The 20,536-nt window shown below is 31.9% G+C and overlaps 1 protein-coding gene across 5 annotated transcripts in view; it reads left to right on the top strand.

The window, feature by feature from the left end:
• LOC118738023 (glutathione-specific gamma-glutamylcyclotransferase 1) overlaps positions 1-20,536 on the top strand; it is a gene marked incomplete at its 3' end in the record, with an annotated part of 99,446 nt that overhangs the window by 62,880 nt on the left and 16,030 nt on the right. For 3 of the 5 annotated variants that reach the window (XM_036468897.1, XM_036468898.1, XM_036468896.1), the window contains 2 exon segments: positions 5,153-6,012; positions 9,697-9,747. In XM_036468897.1, the coding sequence (XP_036324790.1) occupies positions 5,638-6,012; positions 9,697-9,747 (426 nt within the window). 5 annotated transcript variants of the gene reach the window in all.

Genomic DNA, 20,536 nt, shown 5'->3' with positions numbered 1-20,536 from the left:
TCATACAAACATACATGCATTAAATGCAAAGATTTGAATAAAATTTCCACTTAATATTTGTTGTTTAAGAATAAGAGTTATATAAACAGATTCGAATAAAATGTCCGCTTAATATTTGTTGGCTTTAAGAATAAGAATAATTTTGCATGTGATCATTACATTCATTAAGCAAAAAATTCGAGTCATTTTTAATTCCTCTCCTTTAGGGTTAATAAGAGCATGTTCATAAGTGAATGCATTCATATTTACGTTATAAGGAAAAATAAGTAATGTCGGAGTTTTAACACTCTCACCCCTAGGATTGTTCTATAACCTCGTATTTTTTGTATTTTGAAATCAAAAAATATTTATATTTTATATGGGAAAAAGCAAGTTTTCTTAGAAATGCTATAGAATTATTGAAGATCAATATTTTCCAATCTGTTGCCTTGTTTATACCTACGCAAAAATCGCATTAACAAAAGACCGATTCGATTCAACACATATTTCTTTCAAACATTTATTCCTCAGTCTTTACAGCGCACTGGATGAACCCGTGTTCAAAAGCAAACATAATCCGTTGGTTTTATTCGACATTTTTTTAATAATAAATTTGCGTGTTGGACAGAAATGGAATCAAGGGATGTTTCTCTTCCGGAGACTCCCAATAATAATACCCAATTATTTATTTAACCATAACTTTATTTTATAGGTCCGCCAACGCCCCTAAAAATGCAATGGGGGACCAATGAAAAATCCTTAGTATCAAAAAATGGTTAAATAAACAATTTGGAATTATTATTGGAAATCTGCTGAAAAGAACCAGATCTTTCCTATCGAAAAATATTGATTTTCAAGAATTGTATAACATTTCTACGAAAAGTGGGGTTTTTCAATAGAAAATATTTTTTGATTTCAAAATTTAAAATAGGGGTATATATTAAAATTCCGAATTTACTTTTTTTTTGACCACCCTAGTGTACATAACCGATGGTCAGAATAGTTTCTTAAAACTAAATATGCCACACTACTTTTAATGTATTCATGTGTGTATTTGAAGATCCCGACTACCGGCGACATATCGTTAAATTTATTTGCTTAAGTCGAATATTTTATCTACAGATGTAGTATGTACATATGTAAGCCAAATATTTACGTAAACATTTTTGATTTACCAAAAATTTCCATTTGGCCAAAAAATAAAAATATCGTCGTTTAGAATACAAAACCGCGTATCGTCGTTCTGCACAACCGCGCAACTAACATCTTTTGTCATAAATTGGATTTACTCACCGAAGCTCTAGGCTCAAGCCCTATCCATTCGTTCTGAAATATACTAGCCAGAAATACCATTGCTTTATAAAAGAGAGAACAATTTTGAAATATGTGTGTGTTTTTACTCTCTACAACAAAATTTATTCAACCTCACATACGCGGTTTGGCATTATGTTGATACGCGCTTTTGTACTTTAAACGACCAAAAGCAAAATAGAAAGAGAAAAAGTGCAAAGTACAAAATACTACGGAACAGTGTTGATAATTTCGATACAATTGTACTTTTTTGATACAATTTCAAGTGCTTTCTACTTTCCTACTACCCAGCACTTTTTAGTACAATTTTAGCTGCCAAAATTTGGTAGCACTTGATTCGTTAAGTTTTACAGCATTGTTTTCATTAATTTCTTAGATGATAGATTCAGATTATATACGGGACGTATGATGCAGTATTGTTCATTTGTCAAAACAAAGAAGAACTAAAAGACGAAGATATTCTAAATTTTGGAACTATTTGCGCCAGTTTTTTAAAGTTGTTGGGCGATTAATATTAACCGGCATAAATAAATTGATATAATCAGATAACATTTGCCATTTCCGCCCACAAGAGCTGTAGGTAGGTAAGTAGCAGTGCGTCCACTTTTATCACTTTCCACATTTCTTCATTCTTAAGTGCAAAATAGCCCATATTTATGCGAAGTCGTACAAATAATGTCGAAGGCGAAGGTAAAAAGGGAAATCTACTACGGAAAATTTGTTTTTGCCTTGATTTTTTAACCGATTTACTCCTGAATCTAATTTCGGTAGTCCGAACACTGTTCTCCACATTTGTACTGTTTTATAAACCTCAAACCGTAGTGTATACAGCAATAGTAAGTGATGTGTTTAAGTTCAATTTCAGATGCTTAACTTTTTGGTGGGGACATTGATTCATGCCAAGGTGTTGTCAGTAACTTAACCTCACTTTTTCGGCAGGTCTATTCCGGTCACGCTCTTTAAAGTACCAGAAACGGTACTAATTATTTACTACTTTTAGTCCGTTGGTGCATACTATTTCAAATTAAATGTAGACAAATGTATAATTACAGGCTTATAAGCCTGAATATATGTTTGTATCGGCAGCTCCACACTGCTTGGACATATATTTATTGTAAATTTAAAAAAGTAAAAGCCGTGAAATAAGGCAATTTCCTATAAGACTGTAAATTATTTTCCAAATAGATTAAAACACATAAATATCGATAATATAAGCGAATTCTTAATTTAAGCATGCAGCCACCCTATTCTAGTGTATCAGTAATTCATTTGGCTCAATATTATGACGATGCAGCAAATGTTATTTAATATAAAAAATCGCCTTTACATACGATTTTTGTGAACGTTTTTTTTCCATTGATAACCACGATATCTTTTATTTTTCTACTTTTTGAGGACAAAAATTATACAAATCCAGCAATTTTAAATATTAATATTGTTCTGAAAACACCAAGTTCTTTAAAAATCACGATAAAACAAATTACTAAAATGGAGTATTTTAGATACTATTCCCAACGAATAGTAGTATAAAAGTTAAGATCGGCAGCACTGAAAATAGGCATGCCGATCTTGTCAAAATCACAACAAACATGACGCTACTCATGGTGGAATAATAACAAGGTGTTGTAGTTGTTGAATATAATTGTTATAAGGCCATAAAATAACAAAAACATTGATGGTTTGTATAATTTTTGTCCTCAAAATGTAAAAAAAAATAAAAGATATCGTGGTTATCAATGGGAAAAACGTACACAAAAATCGTATAGAAAGGCGATTTTTTATATTAAATAACTTTTGCTGCATTGTCATAATATTGAGCCAAAAGGACTACTGATTCGCTAGAATAGAGTGACTGCATGGTTAAATTAGTAGTCCGCTTATATTATCGATATTTATGTTTTTTAGTAAATTTAAAAAATCATTTACAGTCTTATAGGAAATTGCCTTATTTTACCGCCTTTACTTTTTTAAACTTACAATATATGTCCAAGCTGTGTGGAGCTGCCGTAACGTAACTTTGAAAGGATAGTCGCTCAAACGATACTAACAGAATTACGTCGTCAAAACACTGATTTATGCATTTGTGCAATATTTGGTTTTCATGAAGCAAGACAATCTCGACACGATATCGTTCAGACGATTGTCGTCATACGTGATTCATGCCCTGGCTTATAAGCCTGTAATTAAACATTTTTCTACATTTAATTTGAAATAGTATGCACCAACGGATTAAGAGTAGTAAATAACTAATACCTTTTCTACTACTTTAAAATGCGTGACCGGAATAGACCTGCCGAAAAAGTGAGGTTAAGTAACTGACAACTCCTTGTTATTATTCCACCATGCCTGTAATTATTGTACCATGGGCTACCATGATTCAATAATGAAAGGTTTTGTAAGAAAAACTTTCTCTCGCTCTAATTTTATCAATGACACTCCCACCCTACTCCTAAAAACAAAAACAGTGATATTTCTTTTCCAAATTTCTTTGCAAGTTTTAAGAACATTTTTAAATTGTTAGTAGTGAAATTTTTACTTTTTAAATTTGAAGAAATGTTTGTTCTGCATTCGCTGGCGCCAACAAGACAAAATGGGTGAGAATCGTTGGACTACAGAAATTCAATGTTAAGAGACGAAATTCCCTTAAATGCCGAAATGTATTTGTCGATATTCGTGGAGACCTCTTGATTCTGCCAAGTCGCTGTAAAGTAAAGCGTTCAATGAGCCAACGAAGGTATTTAGGTATTGTACTCCACGACACAATCCTGGTGTCTCCGAATGAGATTTTGACGCAATATAACATTGCCAAACCGCATCCATAGGCCCAATCGTCACACGACAGCTCGGTTTAGTCAATGGCGCGATGTAATTGCACACTTAAAAGGTGTACGCACGAGGCGAATGTTGGCTGGCGACCAACTTTATTGAAAGCGATTAGCTGAAAGTAGAATGCAAAGTTGAACAATACAAACGCCTTTTTATGGCGAATATTTTAATATTTTTTTATATTTTGATATTTTTAGTCATTCAAATTTTTTTTCGTGCAACCCGGCGGGAGTTGAACGCAAAAGTTGCCTGAAAAATCGCCTCGTGCGAAAGCCCCATTACGCCACTTCTCATTTGACGATGTAGATCACGTTCCCTATCTCAGTCGTTCAGTAGCTGCGTGCTCTGAGTTCGTCCGGCACCAATCGCCAACTGCGGCTGTGCAAGCCAGTGTTGAATATTTTCCCCAGAACATAAAAAGTGCGACATCAAAGAATTCGAAACAATCGAGCCATAACCGCGAAAGAAACGTAAGCTCCAAATTTTTTTATTTGCCGTTTTTTTGTTTAATAAATATTGCATATTTTCCGCAAACAAATAGCTTCTTCATGTCCATCAACTGGCAAACAAATACAACAAAAAAAAGCTGAAAGTGGACCATCCATTCTCGAGTTATGCGCCATCTGACGTACGCAAGTTTGGTATAAACATAGAAATATTTATTTTTAATAACAATAGGGGGTTATATTCGATGTAAATAAGCTTGTTTAAATTAAATAATTAAATCAAATTCGTTTTTGTTTTAAAATACCACCATTCACTATTATCCACACGTTTTTATAGAATTTAGCTCCCATTTTAGGAAGTGTGATTGAATTCTTCCCCTTTTTCTTCTGCTTCCAAAAACCATCCCTGTGGGTGGGAGTGCCAAATTTTAGAAAAAAGCTACTTACAAAACCTTTAATAATTGAATCATGATGGGCTACCACCTTATATGAGTTCGCCTTGAAATAAATTGTCAAATAAAAAAATAAAAATATTAAAAAATTTCAAGTTAACTTTATTTTATTCAATCTTTTTTTCTTTTAATTTGCAGTAAAAATATCAAACAAACACAAAATTCGCAGATGGTCTAAACAGCGGCAACATATTTCGGATAAGCGTAAATCAAAAAATTAACAAAAAACAAAAAAAAAACAAGAGAGTCATTTCACAAGTCAAATATGATAAATCTCTAAAATAATCTCTACCGATCTCTCCAAGCAAGTGATGAGCTAAATTAAATGCATTCCCGCACAGCACACCATTGAAAGCCTCATCATTGCAAGTACGCGCACATACATACATACAAACACTTACCAAAAGCCCATCCAAAAATCGATGTCTTGCAAGAAACGGCAGCAACAAAAACCATTATTATCATATCATCACTACCACAGCGACAAAAGTGTTGGCGTCAGACAAAAAGCTTGCAACAAAGATCGCGGTGGGCGAGCGCACACAATCAACCATTACCGGCAAAGATAGTGATCATCAAAAGTCGTATTATAATCGTTTAAATTTAAACTTTCCATACCAAAGATGGCGCACAATCATAGAGACAGAGATATTCACAACTACAACCAAAACCATAATCGCAACGTTGAAAATCTTAATCAAAATCCAGCAGCACGTGGCGCACCTGAATATTTCGAAAATCTGTTCTTGAATGGAAATTTCGCAGCCAATGAAGATGAGGAAATGCTGGATGTAGCCGCGGCGGCGGCGGCATTGGCACAGCACCACAACAACTTAGCCAATAACGCCAATGATGAACCCTACTGTTGGGTATTTGGCTACGGTTCGCTATGCTGGTATCCCGGCTTCGAATATTCCAAATGCATAACGGGTTATATAAAGGGTTTCGTGCGGCGTTTCTGGCAGGGTAACACCACACATCGTGGCACTGAAGAGAAGGTGAGCGTATAAAAGATGTATGCAAAATGTATCGTTATCTATTAAGTGCTTTTTTAGGAGTTAGTGTGACGAACAAAACCGTCAAAAATACACACCCATTCGCAATTTTCTTACCAAAGTAAACCCAACTTTTCAGCTACTTATGTACATATGTATGTTGGTAAGGTCGATTCTACGAATGACTTGTCTGGATTTACATTTGGACCACCCTAACCTACATACAAATGTACATGTAATTACGTGGATTTGTATGCAAAAATAATAATTTGAAATTCATAACATTTTCTAATAGAAATGCCATTAATAAAAATTTAGTATATCAAGTAAATACGCTAATTGCTTACTTACATTTAATTACCACCGCTATCTTACAATTTTCAAGTGGTGCTTCAATAAAAACTGCACAAATCAGTTACCCAAAGGGTAAGCAGTATTATAAAAATCGGAAATAATTATACCCACTTACCAAGTAATGTTTATTGAAGGCACTACATATATATAAAATCGTTTTAACACTATCAGTTTGTGATAAAGCTAATTGAAGCAAAAACTCTAATTACTAAAATATTTTCGCATACATACTTATATCTAGGTATATACATAGATACAATAAAATAAGTGCTAATTTGGCTAAGTTAGATCTTGAGGCCCGATTTTTTTTTTTTATAAGCTAAAAAAATATTATCTGTAGTAAATGGTAGGGAGTAGATGGTAGGGTCTGTAACATCCTGGATTTTGCTCCTTTTGATATTTTAAAAAGCCTAAAAATTACAGATTTTATTTTCAAGGCAAGTGTTACATACATGAGTTACATACATACATAGCAAAGTAAATAAAAAAAAATTATTTTTGTAGATTTCGATCACCTTGGGCCACCGTTAAAAAAACTCAAATCGTAAAAAACCTTCTGTCGTCTTAAAATTTTTGTAGCACAAATTAATGGACCTTTAGAAAGAAGTCTCGCTTTCCTAAACCGAAAGCTTAACCATACTTCAGTGTGACACTAACCACCTTAGCGGCGTTTGTTGAAACTAAAGAGCGGCCGTAAAATGAATGTTTTCTTAACAAAAATGTTTTAAATAAATTTGTCTAAATCTATAATGTTATGTCTCCATAGAGATTTATCTATTAATATTTAAGGCTTCAGCTCCAGTGTGCGTGCTGTAAACATGCCGATTGTTTATGTTATGTCGTTTTTGGGTCGGCAGCTGGGATACGGCGTTGTTGAAAAATTGTCTGGGATAAGGCGTTTTCGAACCGGCTGTCGAGATATGTCGCTCTTCCATTCAGTCTGCCGCACACTTTAGTGGGAAAACGGATCGTCAAAGTATCCCAAAATATAATCGGTGAACGGACAAAAATCCGCATTTCACCTACTTTTCTTTCCTTTTTCGGATCGATTTTCGGATTTTTTGCTGCATTATGAGCAAAACGTGTCAGACTTTTCAGTCAAGGTTGAACAGTTTTGAGTAAAAAAATATATTAAAACTAAAATAACAAGAGGATAGTAAAATTTAATTAAAATATTAATCATATTAATAAAGGCGCAATAATTGCAAGTGCAATAGCCGACAAGGCTTTGTTTATTTCATTGAACGCTTTTTCAAGAATGCAATACGAATGTAAACAATAGGATACACATGCGTACGTACATATGTATGTACAGTACCAGTCATATCTATAGCACGCCGTTTCAAAGTGAGATTGTTTGCTACTTTTGTTTATTTATTTAGCCCTTTCCTTGCATTTGTACAATATATTGTTCATTTAATTTTTTTTTAATATTGGACGCGTACTACTAAAAATCTTATAAATATTTTTGAAAACAAATTAAACTTTATCAAGTTTTGGAATGTACCGAATAGTTTACGTAAATTTCAAAATCGAAAACGTTTCAAAAATATTTTTAGAATTTACTTTACCATTTTCTAAAATTCCAGTGACATACGTGGAAGTCAAGTAAAATCGCTAATATAAGCACATAGTATGGAAATATAAAAAGCGTTTCATCATATAAAAATGCTTAAATTGAACTATCATGATTTAAAATATTTTTTCCGGGTGGTCAAAAAAAAATATACAATATATTGTACATTTACACTGAAAGCTTTAAAGTGTCTTGTACAACATATTGTATTGCAATTAGGGTGGTTTTTGCCGTGGTTTTTGAAGAGCTTGTGCGCTGTTGTTGCAGTAAAGGGTAGGTTTTTGATTTCTTGATCTACTAAAGGCAGAAAAACCGGGAAAGTTTATTAGAACGGGTCATTTATATTTTATATTGTAATTGTATCTGAAATTTTTCAAAATTTCTTTATATACTTCTCTTCTCATGGAGAAAATTTACAATTTTTTAATGCAAATTTTAACTAAAGGTTCTTAAAAAGATATAAAATATTCATTCCAACATATCTGCAGTGAAATAAATTATTTCTTACATAAATAAGTTCACTTTCAATGAAATAAAATTTTATTTTTCCGGCAAACTTAGTGAAATATTTATTGAGTTTTTTTGAGTGCTTGTACTCCTTTGCGGACTTTTGTACACTATATTGGCGAAATTTGAGGTAGCCCTAATAGCTACCCAAAACAACTTTTGAGTCTTTTTTTACTTTTGGTATTATGTAGCGCCTCATGAACCTTGTAATTAAGAGGAAAAATTCTTATATTCATAAGGGACCGATTTGACCGGAAAGGGTTAGTTTTCCAAATTTTCTATTAAATTACAGTTCATTCTCTAACAAATCCCATGAAAACCCAAGTTAAAACTTTGTAAAAAAACACAAAAAAATCAACAAATTTTCAAGCAACTTCAAACTTTTTTCTCAGAAGTATTAGAATTCTTTTGAGTACAGAGTTTTATAGCCCAATTTTAGTCTGATAATAGGCGTGTTTTTTTTTACACGGATACGTATATGCGCTTAAAATTTGTATGGAGGTGTAAGCGAAAAACTTTTGTGTGCGCTTATGAATAGTTGTCGATAAAATCACAAGTAATTTTTAAGCAAACAAGTAATGCAAAAAAAATCGACCTCAATTCTACTATAAAAATTTAGGAGTTTCGTTAATTTACTCATGATCCAATGATCGGATCTAAACCAAATTAGTATGGGACCACCTGTCAGACACTACCTTTCCGATAGAAACTATCGAAATAGGTTGTCGTGCTCCAAAGTTATGCGGTAACATACATAAACACAAACAAAAACAAAAACAATCTTTTTTTCATTTCAATTTCAAAATTACTTGTTTTCAAATGGAAATTGTCGATTCTTGTTGTTTTTTACATGTTAAGCGTAGATGTATATGCGTGTAAAAAAAAACCAGCTAATTCACATGTTTTAAGGCCTAAAAATTACTGTGATTTTTTAGACACTTTTCAGAAAAAATTTTAAATTCGGAGAAAATTTTTAAAATTTTTTTGTAGCTTTCTACAAAGTTTTAGACTTGGGTATAAATGTATTGGTTTTGTAAGAGAGCGAACTGCATTTAAATTAAAAATTCTTAAAAATAAAGAAATAAACATAAGTGCAATGCCGTGCTATAGATACGACCGATGCCGTATGTATGTATGTACATGCATAAGAACATATATATTTTTAAATGCCTACGTTATATACATACATATATACATAGATACATTAAAGTGATGAGTACAATGCTAAATTGATTTTATTTTTTTCACAGCCCGGTCGCGTTGCAACACTCATTGAAGACAAAGAGGTGAGTGAAATTAATGTGAGTACATATTTATAATAAGAACCACATAACAATACATTTTATCACAATTAATCAGTGGTGGCCACATAGTTATGGACACTACTTCGTTACAAACTTTAACCTTGTATTTTTTCTTTACTTTGTTTAAATTTATTTATTTCAAAAATATACTTAATATTACAACGAAAACCATATAAGTCGAAAGTTTCAATCTGTGTAAAAGATTTATAAAAATTCGCCAACTTTCAAATTGGTCATCCAAGTTTCAACCTTTCAAAATTTCTAGAAAGTTTGTGGTAAGGTTAATTTCTTTATGAGAAATAGATGGCAACTAAACCAAATTAGTATGGGATCACCCTTGAAGTACCACCTTTTCCATAAAAAAAGACTAATCGAAAACGGTTCAGCGTCCATTTTTAAGTCGAAAATAAAAGCCCCTTCCTAATAAAAATCAAACCGCTTATCCAAAGAAACAAGTTTGGTATCAACTGAAAGAGGACTGCTATTTTAGTCTGAAATATTTAAACGAGGAAAGCCAGCAGAAAGCCAGCCATTGAAAAATATTTAAATAAATAATGTTTTTTAATTGCCATAGAACAAACCTTGGGTCAGGTATATGCATATCTTTTGTATTAAATTATAAAAAAATATAAATAGAAGAGGTAGCCTTCGATCATTATTTCTATTTAAGTCCTCTTTCATTTGGTACCAAATTTGTTAAATTTGGATAAGCGGTTTGTTTACTATCCGGAAAGACTTTTATTTCGAACTTAAAAAATATCTGGCCAAGCTTAACTGTTTGAAACAAATAACTGCTATTAACGGTCCCTGGATTCTTTAGCTCAAATTCGTTTAAATGTTGCATCTGATTGAAGACGGTATCTAATAACGGGTGATTTTTTTGAGGTTAGGATTTTCATGCATTAGTATTTGACAGATCACGTGGGATTTCAGACATGGTGTCAAAGAGAAAGATGCTCAGTATGCTTTGAAATTTCATCATGAATAGACTTACTAACGAGCAACGCTTGCAAATCATTGAATTTTATTACCAAAATCAGTGTTCGGTTCGAAATGTGTGTGTTCGACAAATTTTGTTCAGCGATGAGGCTCATTTCTGGTTGAATGGCTTCGTAAATAAGCAAAATTGCCGCATTTGGAGTGAAGAGCAACCAGAAGCCGTTCAAGAACTGCCCATGCATCCCGAAAAATGCACTGTTTGGTGTGGTTTGTACGCTGGTGGAATCATTGGACCGTATTTTTTCAAAGATGCTGTTGGACGCAACGTTACGGTGAATGGCGATCGCTATCGTTCGATGCTAACAAACTTTTTGTTGCCAAAAATGGAAGAACTGAACTTGGTTGACATGTGGTTTCAACAAGATGGCGCTACATGCCACACAGCTCGCGATTCTATGGCCATTTTGAGGGAAAACTTCGGAGAACAATTCATCTCAAGAAATGGACCGGTAAGTTGGCCACCAAGATCATGCGATTTGACGCCTTTAGACTATTTTTTGTGGGGCTACGTCAAGTCTAAAGTCTACAGAAATAAGCCAGCAACTATTCCAGCTTTGGAAGACAACATTTCCGAAGAAATTCGGGCTATTCCGGCCGAAATGCTCGAAAAAGTTGCCCAAAATTGGACTTTCCGAATGGACCACCTAAGACGCAGCCGCGGTCAACATTTAAATGAAATTATCTTCAAGAAGTAAATGTCATGGACCAATCTAACGTTTCAAATAAAGAACCGATGAGATTTTGCAAATTTTATGCGTTTTTTTTAAAAAAAAAGTTATCAAGCTCTTAAAAAATCACCCGTTATTATGCTCTAGCTGTAATTTTTTAAATTATTAAAGGATTTTGGTGTTTAATCTACCGACTTTCGTTGAAAATCCAATTTTGATGAGCTCTATAACATATGTAGACAGACGGCAATTTTAATCCGGATTAACGAAGTAATTGATCCGATAGAAAATTTGACCCTGACAAATGGCAATATTGCGAACTAAGCAAGCCGCGAGGATTTTTTTTTTGAGTTCCTTCAATTACCTATTATTTTTATTTTTTAATGTGACTATATTTGTCAGAGTATCCAGATTGGGCATTTTAGCGGCAATTCGACGTTTTTTTTTATAATCACGGATTTCTCCTTATTATAGCTTCTTTTTTTATTTTTAGCGCCGAGCGCTCAAAAGTGGATTGTGCGATTCATCAATTAATATGAGTTATAATAAATTTATTAATTACGCAGCCCTATTGCAAAATATTTTTTAATATTTTTAAATATTTTTTAAAGGAATGCGTCTTTTTAAAGAAAATTGTTTTTACATCACTATTATAGTATAAGAGATTTGTGTTATTTATTATTACTCTGAAGGTATTATATTCGTTTATGGTTTTAAAACCTATATTATAACAAGATCTCATTTTTTAATTAAAAGATTTGTTAAGTTGATTTCGGGAATTTTATTTAACAACAAAATTAGGCGATTTTTGGCGACTTTTTTTTAGAAATAGCGCTTTTTTTAAACAATCTGAACACCCTGATATTTGCTGTGGCCTATTTGAATAAAAATAAACTCTTAAAAAGTTTATAATCTTGAAATAACTGAGTAAAATAACATACATACATATGACAAATAAAATATAATATAATCAAGGACCGAAAATAATTATTTTCGAAAGTTCAATTCAAAGTCAGTTGGATAGAATTTCGTTGGCTTAGTTCGCAAACGTGCTAAGTCCATTTTTTTTAATTTTTCAGGAGGGACAAAAAACCGTGTAACTTTTTTTGTTTTCAATATTTTTCTAATCTGTAAATGCAGTTTTATTCCTTAGTTCGTCTTGTTTTAGTACCAATAATCGGTCAATTTCAAAATAAAGCTGTTGCAGACTTATAGGCTCTTTTGGGACTTACCACATTTTCTATTTAAGATTTTATTCTTTTAATGTGGACTTAGCACATTTTCTATCAACCTTTTTTCCATTATTTTTTATTGTTAAAAGATTTAATTGTTTATTTTAAATATATTTTATTGTTTTAAAATGAATTATAACCTAATACAGTTTTATTTCATTGCTATTAACAAAAATAACTGTTTTAAGTCGTAGATTTATGTACCATTTATAAAAGAAAATAATTAAAAGCAAGTAAAGAGGTATAAGTTTGGGCGAAACCGAACTTTATATACCCGGCGCAGGTATCAAATACTGTCGTAAGCAGGGGCTTTTTCCCGATTTCAAACGATAAACGATAATATCCTGAGTTAAACTCAATGAAATAATTGAACCACGTTTAGTGGAAATCGCTAAAGTGGCTACCGAAATACACCTTGTAGTCGTAAAGTGGGCGGTGTCACGCAATCTTATTTATTGTTAAGAGATTGTTGTAAGTATTAACTTAAAGTACATTAGCGTCTTCAGTTATTGAAATATCAGAGTTTCCGTATTTTTGAAATTTACCGTTAGATATACGGGAAGCGAATGTAATTTTGGCCCGATTTGAATAATTTTCAACGAATTGCTTTTCCGTACCAGGTTTATTAAGTGCACCATAATCATAATCTTATTTTCAGCTGAGTGGTTATCGCGATCATCGATTTTAAGTGAATTAGATTTTCAACGGATTTCTTAGCTAGACCCTAAATAAGCCTCGTATCGAGTTTGGTGAATGGGCTACTGAGATACAGCATTTCATAATAGGTGGGCGGGGTCACGCCCATTTTCCAAAAATTGCACAATAATATTTTCTACACAAAATTCTACTTCACATACTAATTTTGAACAATTTGCATCCAATATTTACTGAAATATCGTAGTTTTTGCATCTTTAGAAAATACCTTTATATCGATTCGCCCATTTTTAATACCAACTTACCTTGGATAAAGGGCAACCTACATACCAAATTTCTTTGAGATATCTCGAGTTATCGTGTACACGGACAGACGTGTATATATTTTTTTTTGAGTTTTTTGGACTTAGCACATTTGCGTACCAATGCATAACAACAAGTAAAAACGACATTACGGTAATTTTCTTTTTTGGTAATGATGTATTTTCAGTTATGCTATCTTACTGCATCAAAATCTCAATTTACATAAAAAGTGGACTTAGCACGTTTGCGAACTAAGCCAACGATTTGTCTTTTAAACATTTATATATAACAATGTGATGCTTGTTAGCCAAGTAATGTTAATTCTATATGATTTAAATTTTCTTTACCTTTTTCAAAAAGGTCATCAATTAACCGTCATTTTTTTACTCATTCATTTTTTTTACTTTTCAATCGAAAAATATCAGCTTTATTTTAACTTTTGTTTTTCCAGTTAAAAAAAATTTAAAATTTGCGGTGAAAAATAAAAGTTAATATCTGACTTCTAATTTTTCGGTCAAAAAAAATAACAGTTGAAATTTCACTTTTATTTTTTGGGTCAAAAACAGCAGTTTATATAGTCACAATACAATATGGGTTAATTGAAAAAAATATCAAAGTAAAAAATGCACATCCTTTTAATTACAGTTTTCCATCTTCTGTAAATATAAGTTATCGGACAAATTGTATCGCGAATCGCTAAGAACAAGCTTAAGTGTTGAGAACGCTACAGGGATATATTTTGTAGTTGTCCGATCGGATCGTTCCGACAAATGATTAATACATATATTATTAAAAGGCGCCCACGTACCTAACTTCAGTCGGATATCTCTAGAACTGAGGGACTAGTTTGCGTTAAAACAGGCAGACAGACAGACAGACATATGTACATACAGACAGACTCGATTGACTCAGGTCATCAACATGATTATTTTGTCTTTTTTATGGGAAGCAACAAAATGTTTTTAACTTAAACGCTTACAATCAAATAAATAACTATAATATTAACAATGAAATTTTATTTTTTTTCCTTGATTGAAAAAATAAAAGTCAAGTTTTAACTTTTATAATTGACAGAAAAAAATGCCTAAATAAATTTCATTTCTTTTTCAATATCAACAACAACTGGCCGTTTTCGTTTGCGAGCCTGGTGGTCATCGGTTCGAGTCCCACGCTTAGCTAAAGTTGTGTTTAATAATTTTGTATTGATTCTGTAATTTAGTTCATTTTTAAGTAGCCATTTTAATGGATTTATTAAATTAAATTGAATTAAAAATGGCAAAAAAAAAAATAATTAAAAAATAAATAAAATAAAACTAAAAAAATTTCCAATATTTGGATAAGGCCCGGTCCAGGGATCGAACCTGGGTCCTATAGAGCTCTACTTGACTACGTTTATTTTTCATTTATCTACATATCGTAAACGATCTTCAAAAGTGACACAATTCAAAATTTGTCATTTTTGAAATTATGCACCAAAAATGTGCACAGAGCTTTCATTTACCCTTAAGCAAAGGCTGGAGCAAATTTTTCCTAAGGTAAAGTCTCCCTTGCCGAATCGAATAGCATGTGCTATGAAAGAGTTTTTCGTATTTTCTGACGAGCGTGTAATTTTAAGTTGTGTCACTTTTGAAGATCGTGTGCAGTATGTACAATAGAAAAAATTGGCTCTTGTTATTTTTTTTTGGACAATTTCTAGCTGTACTTAAAAAAGCTTTGCAGTGCCAGTTTAAACTTAGATTACGTAAACTATGTATGTACGTTTATATTGAACAGTTGGCTGACGTTTGCTTGGCTAATTTTATTGCTCAAGTAAGCAAACAAAGCACTCGGTTTTGGCATTGGCTGTAGCGGAGTGGTTGGATCTGCGTACTACAACTCGGTAGCACCCAGGTTCGATCCTCGGTTCGGGCGATTGCTATTTTTAAATTTTTTTTTATTTTTATTATTTTACTTTCCTTCTTTTGTTTTATTTTATTTAATATTATTTGTTTTATTGTTGGGTAATCTATATTTTTAGAGTTTAATTTTATTAAAAAGTCAAAAACGACTAACTAAAAACAACATTAAAAATAATATAAGTTACATATAGTTGAATGAATAAAAAAAAATTTATAAAAATTCTACTGGACGTGGGTTCGAGTCCCACTACTGCCTTCTGTCAAGGCACAGTTTTGATCAGATCAACCGCGCCGTTAATCCGGGTCAACGTTGCCGTCTGTCTATGCTTTAATACACAAAACTAATGCGGATCAGAAGAATTTTCGATGACATACTGATCAGTTTATTATTTTTTTTTTGTATATCGTCACCAGAAATGCAAAAAGTCATAACCAATAAAAAATTCAAAATTCACTTTTTGATTTATATGATGAATTTCATCGAATTACAACAACCTACATCATTTAAGGAAAAAAATTAAAAATTTAGTCACGACCTTTTCCATTTCAGTTGCATTTCAGGTGAGGATATGAATTTTATTCTACTTTATTTGATTTTTTTTTTGTTTTATTTTATTTCACATAATTTATTTTATTATTAGTTAATTAAATTGTTTATAGCTTCAATTTATTTAAAATATTTACCGCTAGATGTATTTACATAAAAATAATAATAGTAATTAATTAAAAAATTAAATGAAAACTCTACTGGCCGTGAGACTTGAACCCGCGACCTTGCGATTTTTTAGTCCGCAATAGATATCTACTGCCGTCTTTCAGGGTACAATTTTGAGAGGAGTATATGCTTTATTATTAGACTATTCCACACTCTTTACAAGGAAACATTTTTTCTCCCTCTAAAAGTTAATTATTTAATTTTAGCTATTTTGTTTATCTCAGCAAAATATGCACATATTTTAGTTAAATTCAGAGTTGTACCTTAGCAGGACCACGTTAAAGATATTTGTGTTTCAGCCAAAAAACTATTATTGAAAATCAACGCGATTTTTTTGCCCGCTTGAAACTTGCACTTTAGTTTAACAGACTATAAAACTGCATACCCAGAAATTCGCTAAAAATTAAATTTAAAAAGTTAAAAGCTTTGATGAAAATTTGTTGACTTTTTCTAAAGATACTAATTTTATACGGTTGACAAACGGACTCGATTATTTGCATAAACAGCCTTTATTTGCTTTGAATCTTAATTGCATTTTTCACTTTAAAATGCGCATAAGCAGCCGAACAAATGCACGAAATTTTGGGAATTATCTCGGATTCGGGGCATTTTCGATTACAACACTGGTAAAAACGGCCAGCTTTTGTCTTTTGTACAAGTAAGCAAACAAAGCGGGCGAGTTTTGCGTCCGCAATAGCCGACTGGTGAGAGTTGCGGGCTACAAGCCTGTAGCTGCCACCATCGATTCCCGGTTGGAGCGATTGCGAAACATTTTTTTGTTCTTATTATTTATTTCATATTTTTTTATTTTATGTGATTTATATATTTAATTTTGCTTTATTTTCTTTTCATTTGATCTATGTTATATGACATTTTTTATTTTATTATTGGTTAATTTAAATTTTTAGAGTTGAATTTTTATAAAAAGTCAACAACAACTAACTGAAAGCAACGTAAAAAAATATAGAACTTATAAAAAAAATGAAAACGAAATAAATGAAAATTCTACTGGGTTTCGAACCCACGACCTTGCGGCTCGTTTTTCCGCATTACTGCCGTCTGTAAGGGTAAAATTATTGTGAGCAAATGTGTGCCAGATTATATTCATAAGCTTTGCCGTCTGTCACAGCTTTTAGCCACCGTAGCTAAGCACGGGTGCATAAATATTACGCCTATACGGAGGGAAGCAACTATACATCTCTATCTATACTTACATATGTATCAGAGCTGTAAAATGATTGAATCAACATAGTCTGCATTCACTCGGCATTCCTTTCAAAATGTTGATTGTTGGTTTGTATAAATAGAAACTTCATTCCTGAGTGGCTTAAAATATTTTAAAACAAACAAACTGTGTTTTGTTATTGAATGCTAGATTGCCATTCAGTATAGAATGTGAATGTTCAGCAGCATTCGCACTCACACATGATTGTATATTTAGAATGAATGCACACTTTTTTTTACCATTCAGTACCAATAATTTGTTCCCAGGGTTGATATATTTTATACTTTAAAGTTTTAACATATCTGGAATTGAAACAAAAACAAATATTTTATTTCAAAGTATATGTACTTATGTATTGAAGTTTTCTGCCACTAACCCAAAGCCAATGACTCGTGCAATATTATTTATTCGAAAGCAACTTATCGCAACTGTAGAGCAAAACAGACACATCTTGATATGTATACATATACATCATCGATTGTAGACATTTTTTCGCAGAAGAATATACAAAATTGATTTATCACAATTATTTTTGTACTAAATATTTTTTTCACAGTATACAGTGATCCAGGTAGCCAAAACAAAAAATGTAAACATGCTTATTTGACATTTTGTTTGAATGTATTGGTTGATATTTTTTCACAGTTGTCGTTTTCGTTAACCCAAATGAAATCCAATTTAAATATTTTCTTATAGTGAAAAATATTTCCAAGTCACATAAAATGAAATAACGAGAAACACGAAATTCCAAGCAAATGAAGCGTTAGCAATTATGACCGGATGCAGTTCCTACATAAGTCAAACCGTGTTCTGAACACAACTTTGAGTGAATAATGGTGGGCTGACTTTGTAAAATGGTCCCATCGATTAGGCGGTAAAAGAAGTATTACTTAGCTTATGGTACAACTCTCCAATTTCCAAATGCCCGTAATTTGTGTGTATTTGTTCAGCCGATTATTCACATTTGAAAGAGGATAATGCATGAATTAATGCAAGTAAAGACGGTTTATGCAGATAAGCGAGCGCGTTTGTTAACCGTATAAAATGTATGTACGTATATACACATATATTCAGAATGACGAGATGAACTAGTTCAGCCCTCTCTGTTTGTAAACGCGCTAACTCGAACAAAATTTAGTTATTTTAACGAAAGTCGGTGTAGAAGTTGCCTTTGGTATAATTTAGGTTAGTGTTGAATTTTGTCGAAATCTGCCAATAACCACGCCCGCCTCCCACGTAGTAATTAACAATATTTTTGTTTTATTATAATTTGTTTTACGAATTTTGCTGTTCAAATTTACATTTCAAATATATCAACAAACATTTGTAGGTACTTTTGCACCAGTTGTTGCCTATGGGTTAATGACAAAAAAATCCTATATATTCACAACATTTCATGTATTAGTTTTCAAATAAGCATATTGTCAATGGCTGGTTTGCTGTATACTGTGATTTTTTTCAGTTTTCAAATATGAAAACTTTCAAAACAAAATTTCAGAAGGGTTCCTGTTTTTTTTAAAGGGGTTGAGGAGTTCCATTACTTTGAGCAACTTTTTTAATTAACTATTAATTTAAATGTTTCCTAAACATATTTACAACGCAGTTCTGCAAGAGGGTACCATAACTTTTTTTCAAATAACGTATATTTGGAACAACCAAAATTAATCGATATGGATACATACATTTATGTTGGTATGTACTACTTATGTATGTATATATACATAAAAATGCTCAGAATAAAAAGGGAAGATGATTAGTCCATGCCCGTTTATTTGCGTACACGATAACTCTAGCAAAAGTTGAGATATCTCAACCAAATTCTGTACGAGGGTTTTTTTATCTAGGGCAGCAGGGTATTGAACATACAAAAGTCGAACAATAACCTGGTCCCTCTCATAAAATGGTAATTTCGAAAAATGCCAAAACTACAATATTTCCTTAATTACAGGAACCAAATTGCTAAAAAACTGCCATGTTTATTATTATAGTTTTGGAAAATGGACATGGGATATATTGCTAGCTTTAAACATCAATTTGCTCAAAACATACGTTTAGAACAGTGTGCAAGCTTCTACCACATGTGTGGTAGATCAACCACGTATTTTTTTTAAATTTGGGTGTCTACCACATCTACCACACAAGGCTTAAAATCTACCACATTTTAGACAGAACATTTGTTTACAATTTTCCCATAACTCTAGAATTTCAACTCAATTGTAATTCGAAATATAAAAATTAATTCAATTATCAAATTCAAATTAATCAATAGATTTTTAAAAAGGTACATCATAAATTTTGCTTTAAATATATCTGTGCCTTAACTTTCTAATATTTCAAAAATACGCCTATTTATATTTGCTAAAGTATTATGCAATGGGAAAATAATTTGGTCGATTTTTTTGCATACAAATAAAATATTCTTTTCTTCATGATTATATTCTCTAACTAGAAAATTAATGTTATACTTGCTTTTGCACCAATTGCGTGGAATCTGTACGATCCACTAGCAATTATATTTCCCGATTTAATTTTTGAGTTGTGCTTCTTTTGACGACGGTGAGCGATATGTATACCCAATAAAATATGAATTGGAAAATCTACCACATCTTATTCAAATCTACCACATTTTTTTTTTCGATTATACCACACTAAAATAAAAAGGGGTTTGCACACAGATTTGTTAAATCTTTTTTTGAGAAAAGTTGATAATTTGCAACTTATTGTAAATGGTAGAAACCACCACAAACCCACAAATCAGGTTTTAGAATCTTTATTAAATGCTTGACCTAATAGCGAAGAAAAAAGTACGAAGAAACTTGTATTAAGAATTTTTATTAATAAATAATAAAATGTATATATCTAAAGTTAGAAGTAGAAGCGCTTAAATTTGTTTACTTATTTTAACGTAGATATATAGGTATGTACATACGTAATAATTTCTGCACATACCTTTTATTGGTACATTGGTAATACTTATTTAGAAAGCTGACAATTTTCGAAACAGAGATGTAAAAATCGTTAATAATTAACATTTTTCATAATGCCATTCTTGGCAGAAAAATATTTCTCTAATTAATATTTTCATTTATTA

This window comes from Rhagoletis pomonella, unplaced genomic scaffold (genome assembly GCF_013731165.1).
Source record: "Rhagoletis pomonella isolate Grant_MI unplaced genomic scaffold, Rhpom_1.0 Rhpom_scaffold_00004, whole genome shotgun sequence".
Lineage (NCBI taxonomy): Eukaryota > Metazoa > Arthropoda > Insecta > Diptera > Tephritidae > Rhagoletis > Rhagoletis pomonella.
This window is presented reverse-complemented; position numbering and strand designations above follow the sequence as displayed.